Source organism: Lactuca virosa, chromosome 4 (genome assembly GCF_052849685.1).
Source record: "Lactuca virosa cultivar CGN04683 chromosome 4, Lactuca_virosa_CGN04683_v6, whole genome shotgun sequence".
Taxonomy (NCBI): Eukaryota; Viridiplantae; Streptophyta; class Magnoliopsida; order Asterales; family Asteraceae; genus Lactuca; species Lactuca virosa.
In genome coordinates this window covers 412,271,693-412,298,902 of record NC_136429.1, presented here as the reverse complement: position 1 = coordinate 412,298,902, position 27,210 = coordinate 412,271,693, and the positions used below count along the sequence as shown (strand labels likewise).

Here is a 27,210-nt window from a genome sequence, read left to right as displayed (position 1 = left end):
AAGCAGAACCGGTGGGGGAAGGCGGGGGAACGACACGTATCAGCTCCATTCTTATCTTCTAAGGGACCAAATTGTCAACACCACAAACTTTAGTGCCAAAAATCTGAACCAATCAAAATAAGAAAACCTATGGGCCATTTTTGCCAAAAAAACACTCCACTTCACTGTTCAATTAAGTGGTCATCTTTTATATATATATATATATAGATATATAAAAGAATTGTTTGGATGATTAATTGCATGTCCAATGTGTTGAATTTCTTTATGATTATACAAAATTAGTTCGTGTGACCAAGATAATTGATTGCAATAGGAATCGTTAAGTAATGAATAAATAATCATTGCACTTTAATAACTAACCATGATTTTGAAATATAATCAACTTTAAACCAAAGTACTTAGAAGTAAATTAGTTCCGATTAGTATATCTAGTAAAATTCACAATCATTTAAATTATATAATCAAAACCCCTTCCTTTTGATTGGTTTTTTGTTTGTGTTTTGGAGTAACATATAATACAAAAATTATAATATTAATTCATACTCGTTCACAAGAGTTCAACACCCTTTATTATCAAAACTATACTGCTACACGATCATGTTCACTACCTGTAATGTGTATTAGTTTAGTTGTGATAATTAAGAATTATAAATTTAAAACTAATTCATTAAAAATACACATCAAAAATAGAGTTCGATAATATACTCTATTCTGAAAATGAAAAATTACTTAAAAAATAAATTAGACTACGCAAGGTTACTTATAAATATGAGACGTTACTGTTACTAAAAAAATAAATTAGACTATGCAAGGTTGTCAAGATCAAGATTCTACACAAGGTTGTCAAGATCAAGTTACTTAAAAAATAAATTAGACTATGCAAGGTTGTCAAGATCAAGATTCTACGTAAGACCGTTTTGGTTTTGCAAGATCGGTAACGAGATCTTACAATCCTACAAAAATACATAATTATAAGTTTAAAACATAATATGTCTATCAATCATTTTATTGTTCAAAAGTTATAAAATGTTTAAAATTTTAGTTATAACACATACCAAGACAATATTTGGATTAAAAATTAGAAGCTTGGGAAGTTTCAATTATGCTCTTTTATTGCGGGCTTTAGGGCTAGAGTTTGCGGATAAATTAAAAAATTTGATTAAATTAAAATAATAAACAAAAAATAAGTTAGAATGACATGAGTTATGAAAAAATGAATCCTAATAATATTTTTACATGGTAATTGAAAAAAATAATAACTTAAATCTTAACATTTGGAAGTTAAGGACTTAATGAGTAAAAAATGACAAAAGTGTGGTTCACCAAAGAGTTGACTCACTTAAATGCTTTTGGATCATTAAATTCATAAATGAGATGAAGAGGGACTAAAATAGCTAACTCTCAAAGTTAAAATCTACTAGTTGGTGGATTATGACCTTTATTGTAAAAAAAATATGAAGAAAGGTAGGTAAAAATCTAAAATTTGTTCATAAGATGCACTCCTCCTCCCTATTTCAACCAAAAACACGATTGAAGAGCTAGAGGGCAGTTATAAATGGTGATTCCATGGAGAAACACCATTTAGAGTTGATTTCAAGCAAGCATAGTAGAGAACGGAAGGATTTAAGGTTTTAATGTATTATTTCTCAAAAGTTGAACATGTTTTGGTCCAAACTCATATGACTCAAAAAAACATTATTGTCTTACTTTTTTTCTTTCTAAACTTAGTTAGATGATCTTCCTCGTCATATATGAGTACATTCAATTCTTTTTCACTTGTGACGCGAGAAACAAAAAACATATAACTGACAATGAGTGAACACGAGCCTACGCAAGTATAATCCAACATTTGATAATTATTGTCATTGACTTTTGTTAATGAGCATAACAAAATAAACAACTATGGGGAGTTGCCTCCGCTGAAAACAAAATGAGATTCTTTTATGAGATGGAGTTAACTTCATGCAAGGTATATAAGTAGTCTCGTTGAAGAATCTAGCATATATGATTCAGGCTTCAATGACGTGTCTTCCAAGCCTAACAATCTATAATCTAGTACCATTGCATAGTCCTTTGGTTTGGTCGATATTACGAAGTAACATGACTGGAAAACCTATTTTTAGTGTAGGTTTATGGTTGGAAATTCTAGATGCCTTAAAACCATTCAACACAACTGAAGAGTAGATTGATTCCTCAAAAAAATCTGGTAACTCTGTCTCACGTAAAGAATTTGAATTCATATATGTTTTCTCATCATCTTTCATCAATCCTAAAATGCAGTCATTGGTAGCATCAAATTCTTCATTTGTAGGGACCAAAATAGCTTTATCTTGAAAATATGACAGATCATCAAGATGGTTTCCAAAGGATGGATAAATAGTGGATACAACTAAATGAATATGGTCACCTGTAGAGCGAACGGCAACGTCTTCTGGAAATTCAACTTCAGCTTCACCATCATTAGGGCCACCGGTATTACCTTCACTAGTTTTAAGAATCCACTCATCAAATGTTTTTGTCTCATCCAAATCATTAGTTAGACAACCAAACTAAAGCCTCATGTTTATGGTTAAACATAAAATTTACATTCACGCCATACTTTGGATGGTTATGATGTCTGCACAATATCCGAACGATTACCTCTTTGTATTGTTGGAAGAATTTGTCTAAAGTCGCCTCCAAATAAAATGGTCTTGCCTCCAAGCGATTATGGAAGATAAATACCTACAGAGCAATGATATCCTATTTGTTGATCATATTTGATGCATAGACTTCACTGTTGTTGAAATGTTCGTTAGAGTTAACTAATACTTTTGTATTGGCATGTGATATCTCTCTAGACAATGCCACAAAAAAGTTGGTCATGCGAGAAACCGATTGTATGAGATAAATACCTACATTTGGAATTCTATGTCCCTAATCTTTATTGATTGTCATCACGAAACATAATCAGATTAGAAATTGTTTTCTTATCAACTTGAATGGGAACATGTCATCTTCATGCGGACATAGAGTTGTCCTTGAACCAAATCTCTGAATAGTTTATTTCGACTATTAGTGATGCAGCGGTACCAAATACTTTCTTTCGATGATTAGTTTTAGAATATTATTTAGGGGTTTAAGGTTTAGAGGGAGGGTGTGTTGCAATACATATTAGCAAATTGGTTAAAAAATGGGACTTATTTATTAATGCAAATTTATATATGTTCTTAGCAGGAACATGCTATACTTTAAAGAACACATAATATATTGTTCTTGTATCATCTCCCATTCCTATATAAGTATACATTAACCCTAAACAAAATAAATAACTATTTTGTCAAAATATATGTTTAAAAACTAAAATAAGTATGTGAAGTTTATTTTAAAACGGGTTGGTGCTAGTAATCTTTATCGTAATATGGTTTCATCTATGAAAAGCATAAACCACGATTACTTTTATAATTTGACAAATTAAAACATGATTACTTTTATATATTTAGACAAAATTTTCGTATAACAAAATTTTAGAATATAATTAATCGTTTAAAGATCATAATGAAATAGAGAATCGATTAATTTGTTGCTATCTTATTTTTATTTTTATAAGGTGGTAACTTCGTTATGTCTTATTTAAAAACTTATATTATAGTATAACTTATATATATATATATATATATATATATATATATATATATATATATATATATATATATACAAAATAAATTAATATATTGTTATCATTCTACTTTTATTCCACAAATAAATAAGTACGGTTATAATGTAAATTATTTTAAAATAAGCTGTAATCAGATTTACATAATAGTTATATAAATTTTAGAATTAAGACAACTAATAAAACAAAAAAAATTATGGTTTAACTTTTGTATTATTAACGTAATACTAAATTTAGTATACAAAGAGGAATAGTATTGGTTTTTAAATGATTTTACAAATGGTTATTTAAAACCAGTCATTCAAACATTATTATTTTAAAACAAAAACGCTACCGTCAAAATAACTATTAGACATTTCACAAAGAAAAAACAACACTCTCCTATCTGTATAACATTAAAAAAAATACAAAAAAATTATAAAAAATAAACTATAGTTATGATATCTCTTATAGGGTACATATGATTATTGAATTAATGCCAACAAAAATCTTCAATATTCAAGTGGCTCTAAATACAACTACCCTTCAGTTTTAGGGCCTTTGACTTCACCCCACTGCCAAGCAGAAACGGTTCCTCAAATACTCTAAAAAACCTGAAAGATTAAAACATACAAAAAAAAAGATGAAAAATGTAATATGAACTTTCAAATATAACAACAATATTTTATAGACAATACTACAAACAAGCCAGAAACATGCAAATAGAGACAAAGGAACATCATAATTATATTAACACCATAGACTCATTTAGTCTTATATTTCTTCTTCCCTTATATGAGTTTATCAAACATTTTCTATTTTGTGATGGATTTCTGATTATTTTTTTGAGATATGTGAGGTTGCAAAGAATGGAACAACTAAGAAATGGAATGGATATGTAATCGTAAAAGCAAGATAATAGAATGAGTAATTCCATTCCGGAAACATGTTTGTGAGGCATGAAATGGAACATAATGAAAATTCCATACGTTTTTTTATGTTATATATTGCAATTTAAATTATAAAGATACTCCTTCACATATATTTGTTTAGTTATATGTGATTAAAAATGGTTTATATTGCAACTTTTATACTAATATATTATTTTATTACTGAGAAAACCTTGATACTCACAATGTTCTCAACCCTATTTTCAAGAGTGTATGGTGTACCTATTTATCATTGAGAAAGTAAACTCAATAAGAATATTCAAATCAGTTAAACGAAAGAATAAGATCGTTCAAGGTTCTTACTATACTTCTCGGCATGCCCAGACAACACAAGTTAACCAAAAAGAACCCGCTAATTAAACAAAATTAATCAATCCCAAACATTTTCCAATAAGATTTATCGATGTAATCTATTTACATGGTATACTAAAACTCTGTCTTTTCTTTGCTATTGAGTCTAAAAGATGTTTTTTTATAATATTAAAAAAGGATTGGTGAATAACTTATTTCTGAGAGCCCAATTTGTATTTTTATAAAAAGATGTTTTTTATAATAAATCAAAACAAATATCACCACTGGGTTTTGCTGAGTTGTAGCATACATGGATCACTCACTGGTATAAGGGTTTGAATTCCATCTCCAAGTCCAGGAAGGGATCGAATGGGTAAAGCATTATAGACATTGACTCGAGTATATCTTCCATTCATGACCTGATAAGCCCAAAAAAATCATTGACTAAATGCATATACAAAAATTTTAAAATAAAAAATAAAATCGACATATACAAATTCACTACCTAGTGGACATATCTTCCAAATCGAAACAACTGATGAGAGGTAGTGGTATTGTTGTGTCCATCCTTTTGCTCTCCAGATACCTATAATTTAAAAAATCAAAATCAACAATACAAATCATAAGAACAAAAATCGAAACAGATTCAGAAAACTTAACCATTATGGATTTAAACTTAAATCAAAAGGTTTTATAGATTGGAAATTCATAGTTGAAAAAGATTAAAAGAACACATAATCTAAAACGTACCCAAAATCGATCTAAACTATGATCAAATTAAAGTAAAATATCTTTATATCATTCATCATTCTTCCATGATGATCGAACACAAGACTGACTCACACAGATCGAAGCCCACATATATTCTATTTCGTCTTTCCCCCATTTACTTTTCCATTACAAAACTTAGGTTAGATAAATTATGTAAAGAAAGGAGGAAGATGGCATAAGGGTACTGGTAATGAGGGGTGGGGCGGGGTATTTTTCATTTTATTTTTAGTGAGATTTAACTTTCATTAATTAAATTCTTAATTTAATTTATTTTATTTTTGGTGAGATTTGGTTGTCATTAATATAATTCCTAATTTTATTCATTTTATTTTTGGTGAGATTTAATTGTCATTAATAGACTTCCTAATTTAAAATGTAATATACGTTTTATAACATTTGTGGAAAAAAAAAGGGTTGACAAAGATGATGTCAGAAAATAATCCAATAGTGAAAAATATAGGATTGAAATGCAATCAATGACCATAATTTATTCGTTTAGAATTAAAAGTTCTCTTTTAATAATATTTAGAGTAAAGTCAGGTGTTATAGTTATAATATTCACATTGCAAAATAAGAAGTATAATAATGAAATCAAATTTATCAAAGTAGATTTAAGGACATGTATTATTTGGTATAAATGCACTTTGATCTTAAAAAGTACTTTCCTTCACTTCTAGTGTTAAGTAATCGCTTAGTAGTCACAAATGGTTTAACAATTATACACTAAATCAATGATTAGTTTCATAAAATAAGTATAGACCCAACTTCCAATTATAATTATCTTAATTAAACTATTGCGAAAACTATAAAAAGTAATAAGGAAGCTAAAGGCTTAAGTGGAAAAAGCTGAAAACTTGGCATTCAATAGCTAGTTACTCAACCGAATCAAGCCATGCCAAGGCATGAACTTGACCGAGTCACCCTCATCACAACACATTGCGAACAATTTTTGCTTCTATATTGTTCAAATATGTCTAAACTACTTCCAATACATTCCAAACAACTTCCACTTGTCCTAGTTATGTACTAACATCTAAATAATTGTTTTAGTACATCCGATGTCATTGAGTTTCATCCTCTAATCATGATCTACAAGCTCAACATGAAGGTGGAATTAACTACTTGGCGGAATGATGTCTCCTTTATGATCTAATGCTTGATTCTAAACTTAAAACTCATCCAAACCTTCCTAATTAAGAAAAATCTTGGATTTAGGAAATCCCCAAATCTTAACTCGAAATAGTGGAGAAGAATCATAAGTAATGTACCTTATAAAGCTTAAATGGATCGATTTAAGTTTTTTCTTTCCTCCTGACCAACACTTCAAACTTCTTCCTAATTCTTCCCCAGCCTCAAAGTCACCAACTCTTTTTCCCTCCAAAGTCCAAACTCTGTCAAATCGATTTGAGTTCAAATGAAAATGGAGAAAAGTGTAAGTCTCATCTTTTGCATCTTTACATAATTGGTCCCTTAACTAGCCATTTTTCTAAATTAACCACTAGTTGGTTCTACTGAGGGGTGTAAACGAGCTGAGTCGAGCCCGATCTTGGTCGGGCTCGACTCAGACTCGTTTAAGTTATGAGGGGATCGAGCTCGAGCTCGGCTCAATTCGAGCTTTATTGGATGAAGCTCGTCTTGAGCTTGTGAAGAATTATATAGGTTCGGCTCAGGCTCAAGATTGGCTCGTTTATTGTCTGATGAGCCTAAATAAACTTAAGCTCGGTTCAAGGTCGTTTATTGATACCCTAAATCCCTAATTCCTCAAATATATTTTATTATTTTAATATATAAAAATAATAATAATGTATATTATATACAAGGTTGTAGAACTCGTTACTCGGTACATGTTCGGCCGACTACCGAGTAGCGAGTACTCGGGAGTACCCGGGAGTACTCGGGGAGTATTCGGATTTGGTAATTCATGTAGAAATATTTTTAGGGAAATTATATATGTCAAAATTACAAGTTTAAATCATACGTTGATTGAAATATATAACAAAATTAGATACATGTGAATACACAAAAACTGAAAAACACATAATGTTCTCACTTCGTGAATAATTGCTGAAAATTTAAGATATATATGTAGTAATAATCACATATGTGTGTTAAATAATATCATTAAGTATATTATACATATTAATCACCGAGTTGACCAGGTTTTATAACACTGCTTAGTTCAGTAAGGGACCGATCGGGGAGTACTCGGGATTCTGTAACTCGCCTCGGTAAGGGACCGAGTAGCGAGTACTCGGAGGAGTAATCGGACAACTCGGTGAGTTTTACAACATTGATTATATATAAACTCGTTTAGGCTTGTTTAGGCTCGCAAACTCATTGATCGAAGCTCGGCTCGAGCTCATTTAATAAATGAGCCTCATATTTAGGTTTGAGCTCGATTCAGGCTTGTTTAATTCGATATCGAGTTGAGCTTTTAACGAGTCGATTCTGAGTAGCTCAACTTACTTACACCCAAAGTTCTACTAGCCTTGGTCAGTTCCTTTATTTACCATTCTAACCCTACTTAACATCGTTTCTAACAAAAATGGTCCAAGATGATTTAGTTAACAAAGGATCAGTTTTTGGCGCGAACGATGATGACTGCTTACAATCTCTCAAAGGTACCTTTTTTTTTCACAGCTATGGACAGACAACGATCCCGACTATAAACTATACAAATGTTTTACCTATGCAATTCACCTTGTAAACGGCCGCATTATGCTGATTGCATATTCACTGGTGTAAATAGCAAGCGTGGATCTTGTGACAACTTCACATCGTGTTCAACGATGTCTATGCTTTGTAGACATCGATTTCTCAACCTGAAGCATCTGTATTTCTATCATCGGAAACGACACATCTTCGCATCAAAACCTAGAGAACCATTTCGAGTTCTCATTGTTTGTTGTTAACTTTCTAACTTCCTTCCGGCTGCTGCTCCCCAAGTGTTTGATAATATTCCTGAACCAGATTATGCGTTTTAGGCTTTAGCTCTTGTTTTTGTTCAATCTCGTTGTAGAGTTTGTGGTATATCCGACTATTCCGTGTCTGGATATGGAGAGTCCGGTGCCATATAGCAGAGGGTTGCAGAAACATTCGATCACGAAGCAAGCGCGAAGTGGATATGAACCATCTGATACAGAGACAGAATTGCATGAAGCTCCTTGGAATCAATTCAATAAAAAGAGCTTAGAATTGGGATCTGGAGTACCAAAGATGAATTCCGAAGAAACTAGAAATTTAAATCATCTGAGACTCAACAGAAGACACTCTTCAAAGTTCGATCCTGAAGGTCTCCCACCTCCGAGAAGACACAGCAAATCTCCATACAAGACACGACGAGATGACGCGAATCCCCGATCACCAACTCTCGGCCCACTTCCTCTTCCACCTGGCAGAAACATCAGCCCCTTTTCAAAATCTGAGCGTAGGAGACACGTTTCACCTTTTCTACAATCGCATGATCCATTAGATGATAATGATGAAGCTAATGGCTCATATATCAAGCAAAAACACAGACAATCAAATCATGATTACACTAGAACATTGTCAGCATCCAGACTTCGACCAAAGGACAAAGACCAAAGGGTAAAAAGGAGAGACGAAAGAAGTAGAACACCTCCATTACGCCGAAGTATTACCCCAAGAAAAGACAAAGAAGTAAATTCCAAGAATTCTCATGCTCCTTCTGTAGGCGAGATCAATGAAATGGTTGCAAATGCGAAACTCTCCAAGAGTCCAATCCGACGTGGCGCAGTTTTCGATAGCACAGACTCTCTTCCAGGTGGAGATATCTTCTTTTCTCGAGATTATCCACCAGTTTCAAAACCGAAAGTCTTCATAGAAAAGAAATCCTACAAATCAAACACCATTCCTAACTACAACACTCCTGGTATTTACTCTTCTAGTCTTTTAACTCCTACAACTATCATCTCAACTTCTGCTGTAAGTAGACAAAGTAGCAATGTAAGCGATGCTAGTGGGAAGTCAACGGGGAGTTCTTGGAAGTTCACTGCAAATAGGAAAAAAAACCAGACAGATGCATGGTTTTCTTGCATAGGGAAAGGATCTTGTCGAAGTCGAACTACTAAAAAGTCTCCTGAAAGAGCTTTTGATGAAGCTTCTTTTATTGAAAAGGCTTTTGTTGTTGAAAGTCTTAGACAATTTTGGGCTGATAAACATCAACCTTCTTCATTGGATGGATTTGCTTGCCATAAACAAGAAGCCCTGCAACTTAAACAACTTGTAAGTGTCTTCAGTTTCTTAATCTTTGTTTTTTGTTTATATGAATTTGGTTATAAAGATTCTTATTATGTTGTAATTTAGGCATCACAAGAAATATTTCCACATATTCTTTTCAAGGGGCCTCAAGGTTCAGGGAGGAAGGCATTGACAATGGCCCTACTACGTGAGATATATGGAGATGCTGCTCGAAATGTAATTTTAGTTTTAATAACTAAAACTATGTTTACCCTTTATAGTTTATAAATTACACACCAATACTCAAATTTCTCATTTTTTTTTTACCTTTCTTTTGCAGATATCTCATGATTTAAGATACTTCCAGATTCAGGTATGAAAACAGGAAGTAAAATTATTCCACATTACAATCCACATGGTTATATTTTTTAGTTAATGACATAAATAGGTAACAAACTATTTTTTTTACAAAACACCATTGTTTTTTTAAAAAAAATACCATACATGGGTGACTAACTATTTGTTTTCATCCACAAATTACCATTAAAATAATGGTATTTCACTACTTTGGGACCAAGCCCTTTTTTTTTCGATTTTCACCTGCTTTACCAGGTATATCAGGTCATATTTCATATTTACACTTTTGACCCAAATTTTAAATTTTGTTACAAATTTGGTCCAAACTTATAATTTTGTTACGTGTATGTTCCAAACTTTAAAACAAAAAGTTTGGACCAAATTTATGTAGAATTTGTTAAAACAAAAAGTCTGGACCATATCGATAACAAAATTTAAAACTTTGACCAAACTCGTAAGAAAGTTTAAAATCTGGGTCAAAAGTGTAAATATGAAATATAACAATTTTTTGTTTACAGGAAACAAGGTTGACTCAAGTAGCTGTTCCTGTAACTTCAAGTGTGCATCATGTAGAGCTTAATGTGTATCTGGAAGCTAATGCCAGATATGCCCTTATGGCTTCAGTTAAACAAATAAGTAGCAACCATTCAGTTGCTCCTGAGATTAGTACAGTTAATTTGAAGCCAGATTTTACAGTTATGGTCCTTTATGATGTTGATAAAGCTGATGAAAGCATTCAGCACTTGATAAAGTGGATCATGGATTGCTATTCAGATGTTTGTAAACTTGTCCTTTGTTGTGAGGATGATCTCCATATTCTTGAACCTGTCAAAACTAGGTGCCACGTCATCAAACTTGATCCTCCAGTGACTCATGAAGTAAGTGCTAGTTAACATTTCTTTTTTACTTAAATTTACTTTTTTTGGAATGTAAGGGTAAAACGGTCATTTAGACGGTTTATTCAGTCTTGAAAAGAAACAAAAACAGACCTTATGTATATATACAACACTTTATCCAGACAAACACCATTAATGTGGCTGAATGGGTAATGATGTTTGTCTGGATAAAGTGTTGTATACATAAAGTATGTTTTTTTTATTGTTGAATGAGACTAAATGACCATTTTACCCCTACTTTGTAACAAACAATATTCACAATATTAGTTAATTTTAACAGTATTCATCACGTGAGAGGAGTTTTGACAGTGATGTATACATAAAGTTTGTTTTTTTTATAGTTGACCGAGACTAAATGACGATTTTACCCCTACATTGTAGCAAACAATATTCACAAATATTAGTTAATTTTAATATTATTCATCACGTGAGAGGAGTTTGGACAGTGTTGTATACATAAAGTTTGTTTTTTTATAGTTGAACGAGGCTAAATGACCATTTTACCTCTACATTCCAACAAACAATATTCACAATATTAGTTAATACATTTGGTGAATAACTTTTTTATTTATAAATGAAATTTTCAGATCATGGAAGTTCTTATTCAAATAGCAAGGAAAGAAAACTTTGATTTACCAATGAAATTTGCTGCAAAAATTGCTAATAAATCCAAACAGAATTTAAGGAAAGCAATCATGGCTCTTGAAGCATCCAAGTCTCACAAGTAAGAAGAAATTTATTTATTATCTTTGATAATAATAATAAATTTTATATAAAATAAAATTTTCTTACTTCTTATTATTCTAACACTCAAGAATTTATGCAGCTATCCTTTTGTAGAAGATCAACCAATTGCAATAGGATGGGAAAATGTCCTAATTGACCTTGCTGCTGAGATCCTAGCTGATCCATCATCTAAGAGGCAAGTTTATAAATTATAACATTTTTTTAATGTAATTTTTAATGAGAAATCTTTTTTGAAATATTACATTTTTTTTAACAGGCTATTTCTCATACGTGGAAAGCTACAAAAACTTCTGGTGGAGTTTGTTCACCCAAAATTGATTCTTTTGGTAAATTTATGTGACTTTTTAGTAAAAGAAATTTAATTGTATTAAAATCCATTTCATTATTAAAATTTATATAAATTAAAATTTTTCCATGTGTACAGAAACTGATTGAACAGTTCCTCAAAGGTGTAGAAGCTTCCATCAAAAGGGAACTATATTATTGGCATGGTTATTATGTAAATTCCATGTCATTCTACCATAAATATATATATTTTTTGTTAATTTTTATGAAATATATGCGACTTAAATTTAATGCTAACTTTCAGGATAAGAGACTCCCGGTTGGAACCAGTGCCTTACTAAAATTAGAAGGTAATAAAGATAATCAGTTTTTTTATATGATCTATTTATGATAAATGAATGCATCAAAAGGAAAAATAAACGGGTAAATTTGTAAATAGTGAGGATTTAATATAAAGGTTTTTTTTTTATTATGTTCCGCATTAAGTAAAAAAAAAACATCTATATATAGCTTACTGAAGCATCTTACCTATTTGCTTTTATTTTTTTTTATTCCTTTCAACTCATCGCATGTTAATATTATTTATTGTTAAAATTAATGAATATTGTGAAAATTGATTTTGGAATGTAATGGTAAAACGGTCATTTAGTCTCGTTCAGAGGTTATTCATCAGTCCAAAAAAGAAACAAACAGACCTTATGAATACAACACTTTATCCACAAAAACAAAACAAAACAGACTTTATGTATACAACAAACACACACACAAAAAAAAATATAAATTCGTAGTAGAGAAAGTCAGGAAAAATTTACTATTATTTATTTTTTCCTTTATTTTTAAACATTATTTATCCACTTCAACAAATTTTTTATTGCTTTTCCTAACAGAGTTTGTTGCCAAATTCATGAGTATACACCGCAAGAATTTACTTAATCGTCAGTGACTGACTGAAGTTTTGCGAATGCTTATTCGGACACAACGGAAAGAAAAGATAATGCGGAACCCTAAGATTGCAACATTTTCTTTTGGGGGAATTGTTTGGTGTGAAATTACATATTTACCCATTATAATCATTATGAATATAGATTTGGTTGTGTGGTTGTGGGTGCTTTTTATAAATATTTTGTATCAAGTGGTGAATTATGTTGAACGTAAGTTTGTATATTTTTAGTTAATAGTTGTTTTGAGTTAAGTCACTCAAAAAGAGGTATAAATTTTGAAAATAAAATGATTTGTTGTAATAGTCATTAAACACACACATCCATGGATAAAACCTTAATCACATCCAATGATTGTATAGAATTTTGAAAATAAAATGATCGTTGTAATTATATTTATTCAAAGTAATTTTTTGTTGTATAGTCATTTTTGGAACAGTGTTACAAAACATCTGGCACAATGAAATTGGGTCGTCATGCCAATTTTACACACCACCACTCAAACTCAAAATAGTTAACGATTCTATAGTTAAATTTAAAGGGAGAGGGATGGACTCTGTAATTAACACATACCACAGGGACTGGAGCTGTAACAAAAAAAAAGTTGGACCAACATAGACTATTATTGTAAACCATAGGGACCATTTATGTAAGTTTGTCTATATTTAATTGTCGCTTAACCGTTTCGATTTTGTATGGAGCAAGGAAATGTTAAAGATTTTGTGGTGGTAATTGGTGCAGAGAGCGATGGTTATTCGCGACAAGAGAAAACTTTAAGCGGTTGTTTTCACCACAAGCCATGGAGAGGAGGGAAGGAGTCTTGTTCCAAACTTTCTCATGGGATGATCTTCTTCTTCTTCTTCGTTTCTCGTTTCCCTCTCTGATTCCTTTCCTTCAACTCCACAACCGTTAAAGGTACAATTCTTGCTTACATGTTTCTTTTATCGATCGGAAATTTTCTAAATTTTCTCTGCATCTGCATTCGATGACTAGTTTTTCTTGCTCGTGATTTTTGGAATTCGATGCTTAATTCGGTTAGCTTAGTGTTTCACATTCGACTTTGCTCGTTATTACGATTTCACTTTAAGTTAATTTGTTCAACACAATGTTAGGATGTTTCACATTTGAATTTGCGTGTTATTATGACTCTGGTTCAATTAATTCGTTTCGGAGGTTCTAGGATTTAATTTTGTAGTATGCGCAAAACAATTGTTCGATTCGGCGCTCATACATTCTCAATGCATAATATGCATCCAATTTTTAGGGTAAAATTGAGTCGTTTGAAAGAGTAAGGATGTTTTAACTTCAATGTTCGAAACTGTTAGAAAACGAATGTTGCATTCAAATATTGCGACTAATTGGGAAATTATGCACTTGTTTCTTATTATAATCTGTTTTTTGATGATGTTGTTTGCTTTTTGATCCAACAAAATTCTGAAAACAATACAGATCTTCATGGTGCAATGCCTACATTTACAACAGTGGCTTTGGATAGTTTAATAGAACCAAAAGCTTCTAAGCTAGCATCAACAGGGAAGACAAAACCTGAACCAAAACTGGAGAGAAGAAATAGCAGCTCCACTCTTACAAAACAAGGCAGTGGAATCCATGGTGCTGATGGAAAACCAGAATTGGGAAACACCACAATCACAACGGAAAGAAAGCATCATTGGAATCAAATTTCACCTGCTCTTTATGCTACCCCTGAACCAACACCACTTCCAGATTCTCAACTATCATTTCCATCATCACCTTATGTTGTTGACCATAAGAGACGTGGACCTAGACTTTCCAAGACCTATTCAGCTGTTCTTCATCGTGATGAAAAAAAGGCTGTTGAAATTGGGAAAAGTTTAGAAGCTGAAGATGTTGGATCTAGCAAGGTTTTTGACACCAAAGATACTGTTTCTACTAATGCTGATGTTCCCCATGTGAAGTTTCTGAATAATGGAGATCTTGGATCAAAAAAGGTTCTGAATGTCATAAATACTGTTTCTGGTGATGTTGATGATACGCGTGTCAATTTTCATCATAATGCAGATGGACGTGAGAATTCAAGAAAGCATGATGCATTGGAAAGAGAAGGTGAGGTGGATGATTTCTTTGATCCTAATGATACAATGAGTGGAAGTGATGGGGAAACTAATCATGTAGTAGAGCGCCCTTTAAATGTCCACACTCCATTTGCTGAGTTTTATGATGCTTGGGAAGGTAATCTGATTTTATTCCCATCAGTTTTTCCTTATGATCTATTCTATCTTTATATATTAGGATCATTTGGGAGATCTATGAATAAGTTATTCTGTTAACATGCTATGATAATGAAAAGGTTAAATGCAAGAAACAGCTACATACTTTCATTTATTTTTTTAACTATAATTTATAGTATCCTGCTCTGTTCTCTTTCTATTACACACAATTATATAGCATTGTTCTCCAAATACAAATCAATTTTAACTGCTATATGCTATTTCTTGGGTAGATTTTCAAAGAAAATACAATGCTATAATTGGGTAGATTATTCAAAGTAAAATGCCCTAATAAGGAAAACGCTTAATCACAAATTTGGTCCCTGTGTTTAATTATTTTCTTGGTTTGGGTTCAAAAAGTAATCTTTATACAATTTTCGGTTTTATTTCAATGTTTCATAAAGCTTTTGGTCCTTCTAACTCACACTATTAATAAATGAAAGTTAAAATTTTCGATACCAAACCCCACCCTCCAAGAATATTTTTTCATAATGACTATTCTACCCCTTCTTTATCTAGTATAAGAAAACATCGAAAGCACAGGATCTAATAGAAAGAAATAAAAGTAGGATGCTACAATACACAAACAAAACCCCACCCTCCAAGAATATTTTTTCAAAATGACTATTCTACCCTCCTTTATCTAGTGTAAGAAAATATCGAAAGCACAAGATATAATAGAAAGAAATAAAAGTAGGATGCTACATACAATACACAAAGAAATGAAAGTACACTGCTATTTCTTTCATTTCAAGTTTCAACCATATTACAATACTAAGGAATTGGTGATTCCGATGTGTTATCGCCACAGAACTGGCAACAGAAACCGGAATCCAGCATAAGGCAACTGACATTGAGGGGGAATTACGTGAGATGCGATCAGGATTTCTATATGAGAGGGAGAAAAGAAGGCAAGCTGAAAATCGTTTGAATGATATGAAAAGTCAATGGGGGAGGATTCGTGAAAAATTAGCCATTGTTGGATTGAATCTTCCTTTAGATCCTACTGTAGTGGAGGATGATCAAACAAAAGATCCTGGAGAAGAGATATGTCGCCAGGTTGATGTTTTACGGTTTGTTTCCAATTCCGTTGGGAAGGGAATTGCAAGGGCGGAAATGGAATCACAATTCCAGTCTAAGAACTTTGAGATTGCTAGGTTGTTGGATCGAGTGCATTACTATGAGGCTGTTAATCATGAAATGTCTCAGAGGAATCAAGAAAGTGTTGGTGAGTTTTATACTTCGACATTTCCTTGACTTTTTCTATTAACCTCATTAAGTAAAAGAGAAACAACACTATGGAATTGGGGAATGATTTGTTATATTGAAATGTCAAAAAGAAAAAAAAAATGTTTGTTTTGCCTGATGGAATGGAATGGACGATTCATGAAGGAATGTGATTCCATCTATTTTGATAATAATTTCCATTCCATCATGAAATTGCAATCGAACCCATTTTTTGTTGAGCAATTGTTAATGAAACAAATATTTTCAAAAAAGTTCATTTCGTTGAACTAAATTACATTTATGTTTTTTTAGTATTTTGTGTTTGTTTCGGATTAAACCTCAACTTTATTTTTTTCCTAAAAAAGACCTTGCATTTTTTCATTTTTTTCGATCCGGCCCTTTTAGTCATTTTTTGCCAAAAAAACTTGTAACATGTGAGGGTTTTTTCGGAAAAAAGTAAAATAGTTGAGGGTTTTTTCGGAAAATGAATAAAGTACAAGGTCTTTATCAGGAAAAAAATAAAGTTAAGGTTTAATTGGAAAAAAAAACACAAAATATAAGGTCTTTTATGAGATTAAACCTTTTCAGAACCAATTATAAAATAATATATATTTTTTTATTATAACTTATTTAGATGTTAATAATAACGAGCTTTTATTATGTACAATGTATTATATTACTTAAATCCATAGAATAAAATTAAAATTATATCGTATCTACACATAATGTAAAAAAAATCATTTGAAAATTCATTTCCATTCGTAGATGCCACCCAAACATGATCACGACTCATTCCATTAACTTATATATATAGTGATTAATTGATTAATAACTCGTCTAAATGCACATATTTTTGTCAAAGTGTCAACTATTACTTTTAGAATTTTTGTTTATTTATTTATTTTTTATAGAAACCATGCGACGACTTAGGCAAAAGAGGAAGAAAAGACAAAGGTGGATTTGGGGTTCAATTGGTGTTGCAATTACACTTGGAAGTACCACCTTAGCCTTGTCTTACCTCCCAACTGCAAAACCATCATCATCTGAATCCAACCGTTCCACTCAGTGATCACTACCCCCACCCACCACCACCGGGTATGTCTCAATACCTCAATAAGAAAAAAATTGAATCTCAAATCAAACTATGATACTACAAATACACATAGTTAAATGAAAGATGACCAAATATGTTTAAATGCAAGAAATAGCAATGTACTTTCAAAGCACAATTTTTTTTAAAAAAAAATTTGGAATTACACATATAGAAGTGAGACTATTATGCTATAAATTATAATACACAGATAAATGAAAGTATGTTGCTATTTCTTGCAGGTTAGTCCCGATTGTACGTTGAGCTTTTTGAGAAGGTTGTATATAATACATATTTTTCGGCAGTAATAAAACATTTTTGGCAGTAATAAAAAACGTGGTAATTAGAGTTTACACTATAAATGTAAACAAAAGTTACCATTGTGAGAATTTGTGGGGTGGAGAAAGAGATCATTGCAAGAAGTTGTGTCAAGACTCCTAGGTGTAATTATTCTTTTTGAATTTCTTTTTATTTTTTATTTGTTAATTAAAGTTTATGTTTGCCAAATTTAAGAAAAAAAGATCTTAAATTTGTGTTTGGTTATCGTTTTTTTTTTCTTTCATCTGTCAAACATAATAATTAAATTAAGGACATGTTTAACGGATTATCTGAAAAGCTATTTAATAACTGAAAACTTGATGTTAGATAAAAAAATGATGTTTGGTAACACGAGCTGAAAAGCAAATTGAAATATGTAAAATGACATAAAATAGCATGTAGAAGATTGAGTTTTTTTAAAAGGAAATATTAATAAAGCGTATATTTGGAAGAATTAAAAAAATCTCAATAAGCTCTTTCATATGCTAGTCTAAGTAGTTATTTGAAAAGACAATTTAAAATTACTTTTTAATTAGTCAAACATGATAACATAAAAAAACTCGAAAAATAAATTTGTTTATAAACAATGTTTTAAAATTGGGTTTTTTAGTTGACCCGATATTAGTTCAAACTGGTTTTTAGAATTTTCATGCATTTTATAAATATGTTCATACATATAAATTATATATAATATATAATTACCACATGTATCAAGGTCTTTTATGTACTTGTAAAAAAGTTATAATAATAGGGAACGTGGTGATCTACTAACTAAATGCCTAAGTGAAGTATGGATTAATTATATTTAGTTAAAAAAGTTATAATAATAGGGAACGTGGTGATCTACTAACTAAATGCCTAAGTGAAGTATGAATTAATTATATTTAGTTAAAATATGTATAAAAGTCTTTTTAGATGAAAAGCCTAATGGGATTTGCTCTCTATGTGTGTGCGAAAATGGATAATGACTTGATAGGGTAAAATACTTTTTGAAATGTATACATTTAGTCCTTATTCTTTTTTTTTTGTAAAATAAACCCTTATACTTTATTTTTTGTAACAATGCAATCCTTGTGACCGGCTATACCCGGTATACCGGTCATATACGAATTTTCTTTAAGGGAAAATGACTTGATATGGTAAGATACTTTTTGAATTGTACACATTTAGTCCTTATTCTTTTTTTTTTTGTAAAATAAACCCTTATACTTTATTAATATGTACACATTAGGTCCTTTTCATCGGATTCTACAGGTTTTGCTGATGTGGAAGCACAAGTGGCACTAAATAGCAATTAATTAGCTTAGTCACCGGAGGTGGGTGATCCTCCAGCAACAAGAAAAGGGCGGCGACCCTTCTCTTTCTCGTCTCTCTTCCTTCTGGTCGAACATCAACAGTCAAACACCCTTTACATGTTGTGTTTCTCTGATCTGTCTCTCTTTGCCTCCATCTTTGAGATATGTTGCCAGAAAAAGAAGAAAGAATCGACGAGGGGGCTACCAGAGCAGCTCATCGCCGCCAACTACAGTCTTTACTTCCTCCTGCCTCTCCCTTCGACCTTGTTGTTTTTGCCATCATTCCTCCTTGCTACCAGTGATGTGTAGGAACACACAAAGGAGTCGCCGGAGATCGGGGTTCTCCCTCTTTTTCATGATGAATAAAAGTTGGAAAAATCTCGTTGTGGATATGTGGATGTCACCTGGGTATTTCATTTCAACAAAATAAAAGAAAGGGAAAATGACTTGATAGGGTAAGATACTTTTTGAAATGTACACATTTAGTCCTTATTCTTTTTTTTTTGTAAAATTAACCCTTCCACGTCAGCAAAACCTGTAGAATCCGGTGAAAATGACCTAATGTGTACATATTAATAAAGTATAAGGGTTTATTTTATAAAAAAAAATAAGGACTAAATGTGTACATTTCAAAAATTATCTTACCCTATCAAGTCATTATCCCGTGCGAAAATGATTTCCTTCTTTCCATTATTTAACTACAAAAATCTTTATTGTTAACAAACAACACTTGCTTGTGTATGGAGAAGAATAGCTTTTAGGAAGGAAAGAAGGGATAATGACTTGATAGGGTAAGATAATTTTTGAAATGTACACATTTAGTCCTTATTTTTTTTTTTTGTAAAATAAACCCTTATACTTTATTAATATGTACACATTAGGTCATTTTCACCGGATTCTATAGGTTTTGCTGACGTGGAAGGGTTAATTTTACAAAAAAAAAAAATAAGGACTAAATGTGTACATTTCAAAAAGTATCTTACCCTATCAAGTCATTTTCCCTTTCTTTTTATTTTGTTGAAATGAAATACCCAGGTGGCATCCACATATCCACAACGAGATTTTTCCAACTTTTATTCATCATGAAAAAGAGGGAGAACCCCGATCTCCGGCGACTCCTTTGTGTGTTCCTACACATCACTGGTAGCAAGGAGGAATGATGGCAAAAACAACAAGGTCGAAGGGGGAGGCAGGAGGAAGTAGAGACGGTAGTTGGCGGCGAGGAGCTGCTTTGGTAGCCCCCTCGTCGATTCTTTCTTCTTTTTCTGGCAACATATCTCAAAGATGGAGGCAAAGAGAGACATATCGGAGAAACACAACATGTAAAGGGTGTTTGGCTGTTGATGTTCGACCAGAAGGAAGAGAGACGAGAAAGAGAAGGGTCGCCGCCCTTTTCTTGTTGCTGGAGGATCACCCACCTCCGGTGACTAAGCTAATTAATTGCTATTTAGTGCCACTTGTGCTTCCACATCAGCAAAACCTGTAGAATCCGGTGAAAATGACCTAATGTGTACATATTAATAAAGTATAAGGGTTTATTTTACAAAAAAAAGAATAAGGACTAAATGTGTACAATTCAAAAAGTATCTTACCCTATCAAGTCATTTTCCCTAAAAGAAAATTCGTATATGACCGGTATACCGGGTATAACCGGTCACAAGGATTGTATTGTTACAAAAAATAAAGTATAAGGGTTTATTTTACAAAAAAAAAAGAATAAGGACTAAATGTGTACATTTCAAAAAGTATCTTACCCTATCAAGTCATTATCCCAGCAAAGAATTATTAAGTTAACGTGACAACATAACTGATTATGTTGACATCGAATAAAATTAATTGTTGTAGTCATAACTTTGTATATAGGTAAGTTTTAAATTTAAAGGAAGAAAGAAAAAGTATAAGTGAATATGGTCCGGTTTGATAGTTTTTGAATTTAGGAAATCATTTATCTTTGTTATTTATTATTTTTGTTTTTTTTTTGTTAATAAATAATTTGTGTTTTGTTACTTCATTAACCATGTTGATTACATCTAACAAAAAGAAGTAATGTACTAAATATAATATAACATGACGTAAAATGCCGATTTATAAATTCACTTCATTTGGTTTCTTAGGTTTTCTATGAAAAAAATGAAAAGGGCAACCTAAACATAAAAATTTGGGCTTTTATAAATCAAAAATCAAACCGGGGTTTTTCAGAATAATTTGGTATTTTGTTTTTGCAAACTCCTGAAAAAGAAAGTGAAAAGGGTCAAAGTTGCCAAGTGTCAAAGCATTAATAAATCCAGGTAGTAGAATAATGAATGTTATTTAGCATATTATTTCGAAATGGTTGTAGATAAATATTTTGTTATATTAATTTGAAATTTTTTATTTATGAAATGAATATAAATTTTCAGTTCATTGATATATATATATATATATATATATATATATATATATATATATATATATATATATATATATATATATATATAACGACACTTATTTTAATTTGGAAAATTGAACTTTGAAATAGAAGATACAAATGAAGTTGGGAATTTTGCAGTATAAATAATGTTTCTTTGGTTGAAAATAAGAGTATACTTCGCAGGTTGAATGGCTATGGATCCTCTTCACCACCATTAACTTAATAAAAATATTCTTTTTACCTTTATCACAATCATTTTGTTTTTTAATTGTCATTTTCCTTGCTTTCCATTTGTTAAATAAGAAAAAATCATATACATAATTTTTTTGATTTTTTATACACTCTTTGGGCCATTGGTCAAGGTGCGGAAAATATGGACTTAATGGAGCCCATTTTTAGTTATAATACAATAATATATCTTTTATTTGCTTTTTCCACTTTTCTTCTTTATTTTTTCAAAGGATAAAAGTGACGGTTGCATATATTGATTTTTTTAAAAGGCTTGAAAATAAATAATGTTGTATGAAATTGCTGCATCTTAAAAAAAATTCTGTAATATGCATGTCAAAATTCTTCCATCTAAAATGATAGAACGAAGCCTCTATGGAAAATAATACATGTTTATAATCATATGTTTGTGTCTAAAGTCTTTGCATGTCCAATGCAATATTCGCAAGGACAAAGGTCCGAATCATGAGAAACAAGGAACCTCAACTATCTAACCACAATGTTTGCAACGACAATCAAAAGAATAAACAAATAAAGATATTATAAATCGTTGTATTTATTTGGGTTTTATGTTTATAGTTGTATTGGCCAAAAACGGCTGTATATTGTTGTTTTTAATAAAAATGTTTTGTTTATTATTTACACCTAGATATAAGAAAATAATACTATGCATATATATAGCTCGGAAATATAAGTATATACATCTGAAAATACATGAATTTATTTGTATTTCTTTTAAGTACACGTCAAAAATGTTAAGAGGAGTGTATATTCTAGTGTTTTTACAAATAAAATCACAATATAATCGGATAATGTTAGAATCAAATCGAATCGTATTAAATACATTTTATATTATTACCATAAAATATACAATAATCATCATTTAGTATTTGATAAATATAAAGTTACTCTTATAATTATGGAAGGTGGTTAATCTCATTAGAATCAATGTCGTCCCTTTTCTTCTTAATCTATAATTGTTACAAATGGTTTTAGAGTTCTCACAATTGTTTGATCATGATTTATATTCATACATAATAGATCATAAACAACAAAAACATAAAATTAAAAATATTATGGTTAAACCATGGATCCTTGTTCATTAATTAAAAACAACAAATAATATATAATAGGGTTTAATAAGAATACAATTATGATGTCAATAAGTTCAAGAACTCAAAGTATTGTTCTTCTAATGGATTCTCACACCTTGGCTTCAAGCAAGCAAGTTCCTTCTTGGTGACGTTGAAGTGGAGAAAGGAGATGGAGAGGGAGGCTTCAAATTAGGTTTTAGCTAAAGGAGCGTCCCTTGGTCTCGCATTCCTTATATGAGGAGGGAAAATCCTAGGAGCCTTTCTTAGCCTTTAAGTTTGATTAAATTATGGTAACACTACAATAATATAAACTTGAGACTATTATTGCATAAATGAACCACTTAATTAATTTATATTTATTACGCAAATGACCCTCTTGCTTTTCTAGATGAGCCAAGTGTGTAACCCAAATTGGCATATGTAATTAGTAATTGTGTCGCTAACTTGTTGTGCTAATGAGCATATCTCCAATAGAATCATACTTGTACACGTCACAACAATTATAAATAACTAACAAAATTACAAAGGGTATATCTTCCATGACAAGTACCTTCAACCTTCAACCTTAAGGTTCGAACCAGTCCTAGGCAAGTGATCAAATACTATTTTGTTCTTGATATCTAGATAAATGTGAGACGTGGAAATCTTGTCAAGCTTAGAAGTTCATGATTTTGTTTCTCAATAGAGATTTACGATGATCCAAACGACAAACTACATAATTGAATGATTCTCAATTCAGTCCGAGTATAACTATATATTTCTTGTCAGTGTTGAATCATTGAGGGGCGTATGGATATCACTTCTACAAAATGTCAGAAGGAACAAATCAACTTTGACTATACATACCTTTACCCATCCATTTTTTCATACCTAAACGTACCTCGTATTGCTGCCAGTTACAAATAATATGTGAGGACGTCAAGGCATAATAAACTATGCATAAATCCTATGTATCTCTATTTCAAGGACATAAGATATTACCATCTTAACATTATTTGTAAGAATATTTTTGCAACATCCCGATGATGAGGTATTTTCAACTTTAACACTAAGTATGAAGGAATATTGCATTTTGACCATTGGGTTTGAGAAAGATTGCAAGAATGGCCCATTGTGGCATTTTGGTAATTTTGGCCAGGGATTAGTACGTTGTGTACGCTAGGCATACTGGGGCGGACCCTTGTACGTTGGGTGTACACCGTGTATGCTGAGCGTACGTGGTAAATCCTCAAACCCTAAATTTTCCGATTTTGTCCATATATAAGCATCATTATCTCTCATTTCTCACTCCCTCATCAGCCTCCATCTAAGAAAAACGACCCTCTAGCAAACCCTAAGTGAGAAGAGTGCATCTTGAGCTTATCTTTGTGTTTTATGGCATACTTGAAGAAGAAGAAGGTGGTGAGAAGAACTTGGATCTTGGAAGCAACTTGGATATGAGATTATCTTCTTGCTAGCAACCTCCAGGAGGTAAAAAGTTCATAACTTGACCACCCTATCTTGTAGATCTAGCCACTTCTTCATTTAGGGCACTTTTTGTCCCAAATATGGTGATTTTGGAGCATGGCATGCTCTTAACCAAATAATCCGTCCTTTCAGACCTTATGAAGGGTTATGAGCATAACAACAAACCTATGTGTTCATGCAACCCTAATTGCTTTAGATCTAAGTTTTTTCACTAATTGAACATGCAAATTGAATACCAAAGCAATAACCCTAGATCTAGCATATAATTTCGAAATTCATATACAAATTAGGGTTAGAAGATTACCTCACTTGTTATGTAGTAATAACAAGACAATCTCGAAGATCCTTGACTCTTGAAAGCTTTGTTCCCCAAATGTTGCACCTCTAATGGTTCACAAACACCCAATGCAAGAGGATGAAAGGAGAGAGGAGGAGATTCACTTAGAAATTCAGCTAGGGTTCTGCCAAGGGTCAGGTTGGCCGAAAATCCAAAGGAAACACTCCTTATATACTTGTGGCTACTAGGGTTTTCAAGTGGAAACCCTAATTTCCTGCTTAGGGCTTAAGCAGCCCATGGACTCCTCATTACGAGGCCTTGGACGAAAATCTCATAGGGCCTCTTATAATGTCGTCCACTCCATCATAAGGAGTCCAATAGCCCAGTTTCACAACTATCAATGATTTGCAAAACAGCCCCTCCATTATTAATTAGTTCCTTTAATCCCAAAATTAATCCTAGATTAATTTCTGATTAATTACTAATTAATAATATGATTTCCAATTAATATATTATTTTAACCACTAATTTATTATTCCAAATAATAAATTCAACTCTCTTTCCAATAGTTATCCTGTCAAGTTGCATGAGTGAAGGCAACCCAAAAGGACCATGCTACTATAAAATCAAGTACATACCAATTATAGTTATGGCTTAGACACCTAATCCAACACCTTATGAGGTGTCTTGAGTCATAAAAATGTAGTTTTAATGCTTAGTTTTTCTCCATGCATGCTATAGAAGGTCTTAAGGAATTAAGATGTTGAGATTTTGTGTATTAAGTACTTAATGGACATGCAAAATCATAAAGTTGGAAAATTTATGACTCTTAGTGATATTTTAGCCTTGGATTTGAAGTTTCGACGTGAGAGCTTAATGCATTAAGCTCTTATTGAGAAAAAGGGGTTATGAGCGTACGCCATGCGTACCTCAGCGTACGTCGCGCGTACGTGGTCAATTTCCCGACTCTGGTCAAAGCTCGAGTATGCCCATCGTAGGAGATGAGTACGCCCCGCGTACTCGGCTAAGGGGACAAACTTGACTCCTTGACCCATTTACTTTGACTTTGACTTTGACCAGGGTTGACCAAGTTCGACTTAAGGGTATTTTGGGTATTTTGAGCTATAGTTAAGCCTGGGTCTCTATCTGTCGAATAGATGACCTGTAGAGCCGATATTTGGAGAAGTGTATTGTTCAGCTATTCGTCAGACTGTGAGGTGAGTTTCCTCACTGTTCTTGTGGGTCGAAGGCACCAATGTCGTCCCCTTTGGTTATGTATCATGGTATCTAGGATATTGCTATATAGTAGTGATTTATGGATCTGCATGCTAGTCTGTTAACTGGTTATATGATTATCTGATATTTGTTATGTGCATGTCGACATGGTATGGTGGGGTTGAGACTGTATTTCTTTATGCTGTAAGTCAATAGATCGGGGCATTCCAACCGTAACGTTGTGGGCAGGGGCATTCCAACCGTTAGGTCGTGGGTCAGGGGTAATCCAACTAGGAGGTTGTGGACCCGTTATGTATTGGGCATTCCAACTGTTAGGTTGTTGGGACAAAGGTAATCTAACCAGGAGGTTGTGGACCCGTTATCTGTTTGATTATATGTTTGTGTGGTCGTACTTTGGAGGAACTCACTAAGATTTGGCTTATAGTTTTAGTTTATGGTTTCAGGTACTTCCGAGGATCGTGTAAAGGCGAAGGCGTGATCGTACACAACTTCCTATTTTGTCACTGGATCTTGGGGGAAAAAGTCTGATTGGAAATAATACTTTTGAAACAATGACTATTTTGTAAACAATGATGATGAATGGTTGATGTTTAAAGTTTTTAAATTATTGTGATTTTTGAGTGTTACAAGTTGGTATCAGATCCTTGGTTTGTAACATCCCAAAATTCAAGACCAAAAATTTCGTTTTTAATCAAGTTATTATAAAACCAATAATATAAGAAAACATCCATAATAACGTTCCATGTCAAAATCAAAGTGTCAATAATCAAAACATGTTATCATAAAATAATATCAGAGTGTAATCCCAAAGATCTCATATGCGGAAAACATAGTGTGATGCGTTGCGATCACTGGCTCCTTTTCCTTTGAAAACGAAGTACTTGAAACCAAAACTAAAAACCGTAAGCACGGAGCTTAGTGAGTTCCCCCATCATACATACCATACACATAACATATTGCCAGACAATTCTGGGGTGCCTGACCTACCCATGTCAAGCCATTTTGGGGTGCTCGACCTACCCTTCCAGGCAATTCTTGGGTGCCCGACCTACCCTGCCAGGGAATTATAGGGTGCCCGACCTACCCACCGGTCTTAACCGGATACGGGGACTATTTCACCCCTACCACTACCATATAATATCATAGCATAAACATACTGCCATACAATTCTGGGGTGCCCGACCTACCCTTTGGTCCTTACGACCGTGACACGGGGATTATCCCCCTCCCTACTACCACTATCACATAAC

The 27,210-nt window shown here is 32.3% G+C and overlaps 2 protein-coding genes across 3 annotated transcripts; both read left to right on the top strand.

Moving 5' to 3' along the window:
* Positions 1-8,226: 8,226 nt before the first annotated feature.
* LOC145108912 (uncharacterized) lies at positions 8,227-13,233 on the top strand. The gene is made up of 10 exons (XM_079045998.1): positions 8,227-9,891; positions 9,973-10,083; positions 10,187-10,219; positions 10,722-11,081; positions 11,687-11,823; positions 11,926-12,021; positions 12,103-12,172; positions 12,271-12,345; positions 12,436-12,481; positions 13,019-13,233. The coding sequence occupies exons 1-10, from the start codon at positions 8,701-8,703 to the stop codon at positions 13,072-13,074; spliced, it is 2,175 nt and encodes a 724-aa protein (XP_078902124.1). The 5' UTR covers positions 8,227-8,700; the 3' UTR covers positions 13,075-13,233.
* A 537-nt stretch (positions 13,234-13,770) lies between these two features.
* LOC145108911 (uncharacterized) lies at positions 13,771-26,518 on the top strand. 2 transcript variants are annotated; one of them, XM_079045997.1, is made up of 5 exons: positions 13,771-13,984; positions 14,519-15,280; positions 16,130-16,546; positions 17,457-17,640; positions 26,404-26,518. In XM_079045997.1, exons 2-4 carry the CDS (start codon positions 14,533-14,535, stop codon positions 17,612-17,614), a joined length of 1,323 nt encoding a protein of 440 aa, XP_078902123.1. In that variant the 5' UTR covers positions 13,771-13,984; positions 14,519-14,532; the 3' UTR covers positions 17,615-17,640; positions 26,404-26,518. The 2 variants fall into 2 exon arrangements, with proteins under 2 accessions (XP_078902123.1, XP_078902122.1); XM_079045996.1 differs by lacking the exon at positions 26,404-26,518 and adding an exon at positions 17,878-18,180.
* The last annotated feature ends 692 nt before the right edge of the window (positions 26,519-27,210 follow it).

Coding starts and splice junctions, on each gene's coding strand:
- LOC145108912 (XM_079045998.1), top strand. CDS start 8,701: ATGGAGAGTCCGGTGCCATATAGCAGAGGGTTGCAGAAACATTCGATC. Junction 10,084..10,186: donor ATGGAGATGCTGCTCGAAAT/GTAATTTTAGTT, acceptor TTTCTTTTGCAG/ATATCTCATGATTTAAGATA. Junction 12,022..12,102: donor GCTGATCCATCATCTAAGAG/GCAAGTTTATAA, acceptor TTTTTTTAACAG/GCTATTTCTCATACGTGGAA.
- LOC145108911 (XM_079045997.1), top strand. CDS start 14,533: ATGCCTACATTTACAACAGTGGCTTTGGATAGTTTAATAGAACCAAAA. Junction 15,281..16,129: donor GTTTTATGATGCTTGGGAAG/GTAATCTGATTT, acceptor TTATCGCCACAG/AACTGGCAACAGAAACCGGA. Junction 16,547..17,456: donor GAGGAATCAAGAAAGTGTTG/GTGAGTTTTATA, acceptor TATTTTTTATAG/AAACCATGCGACGACTTAGG.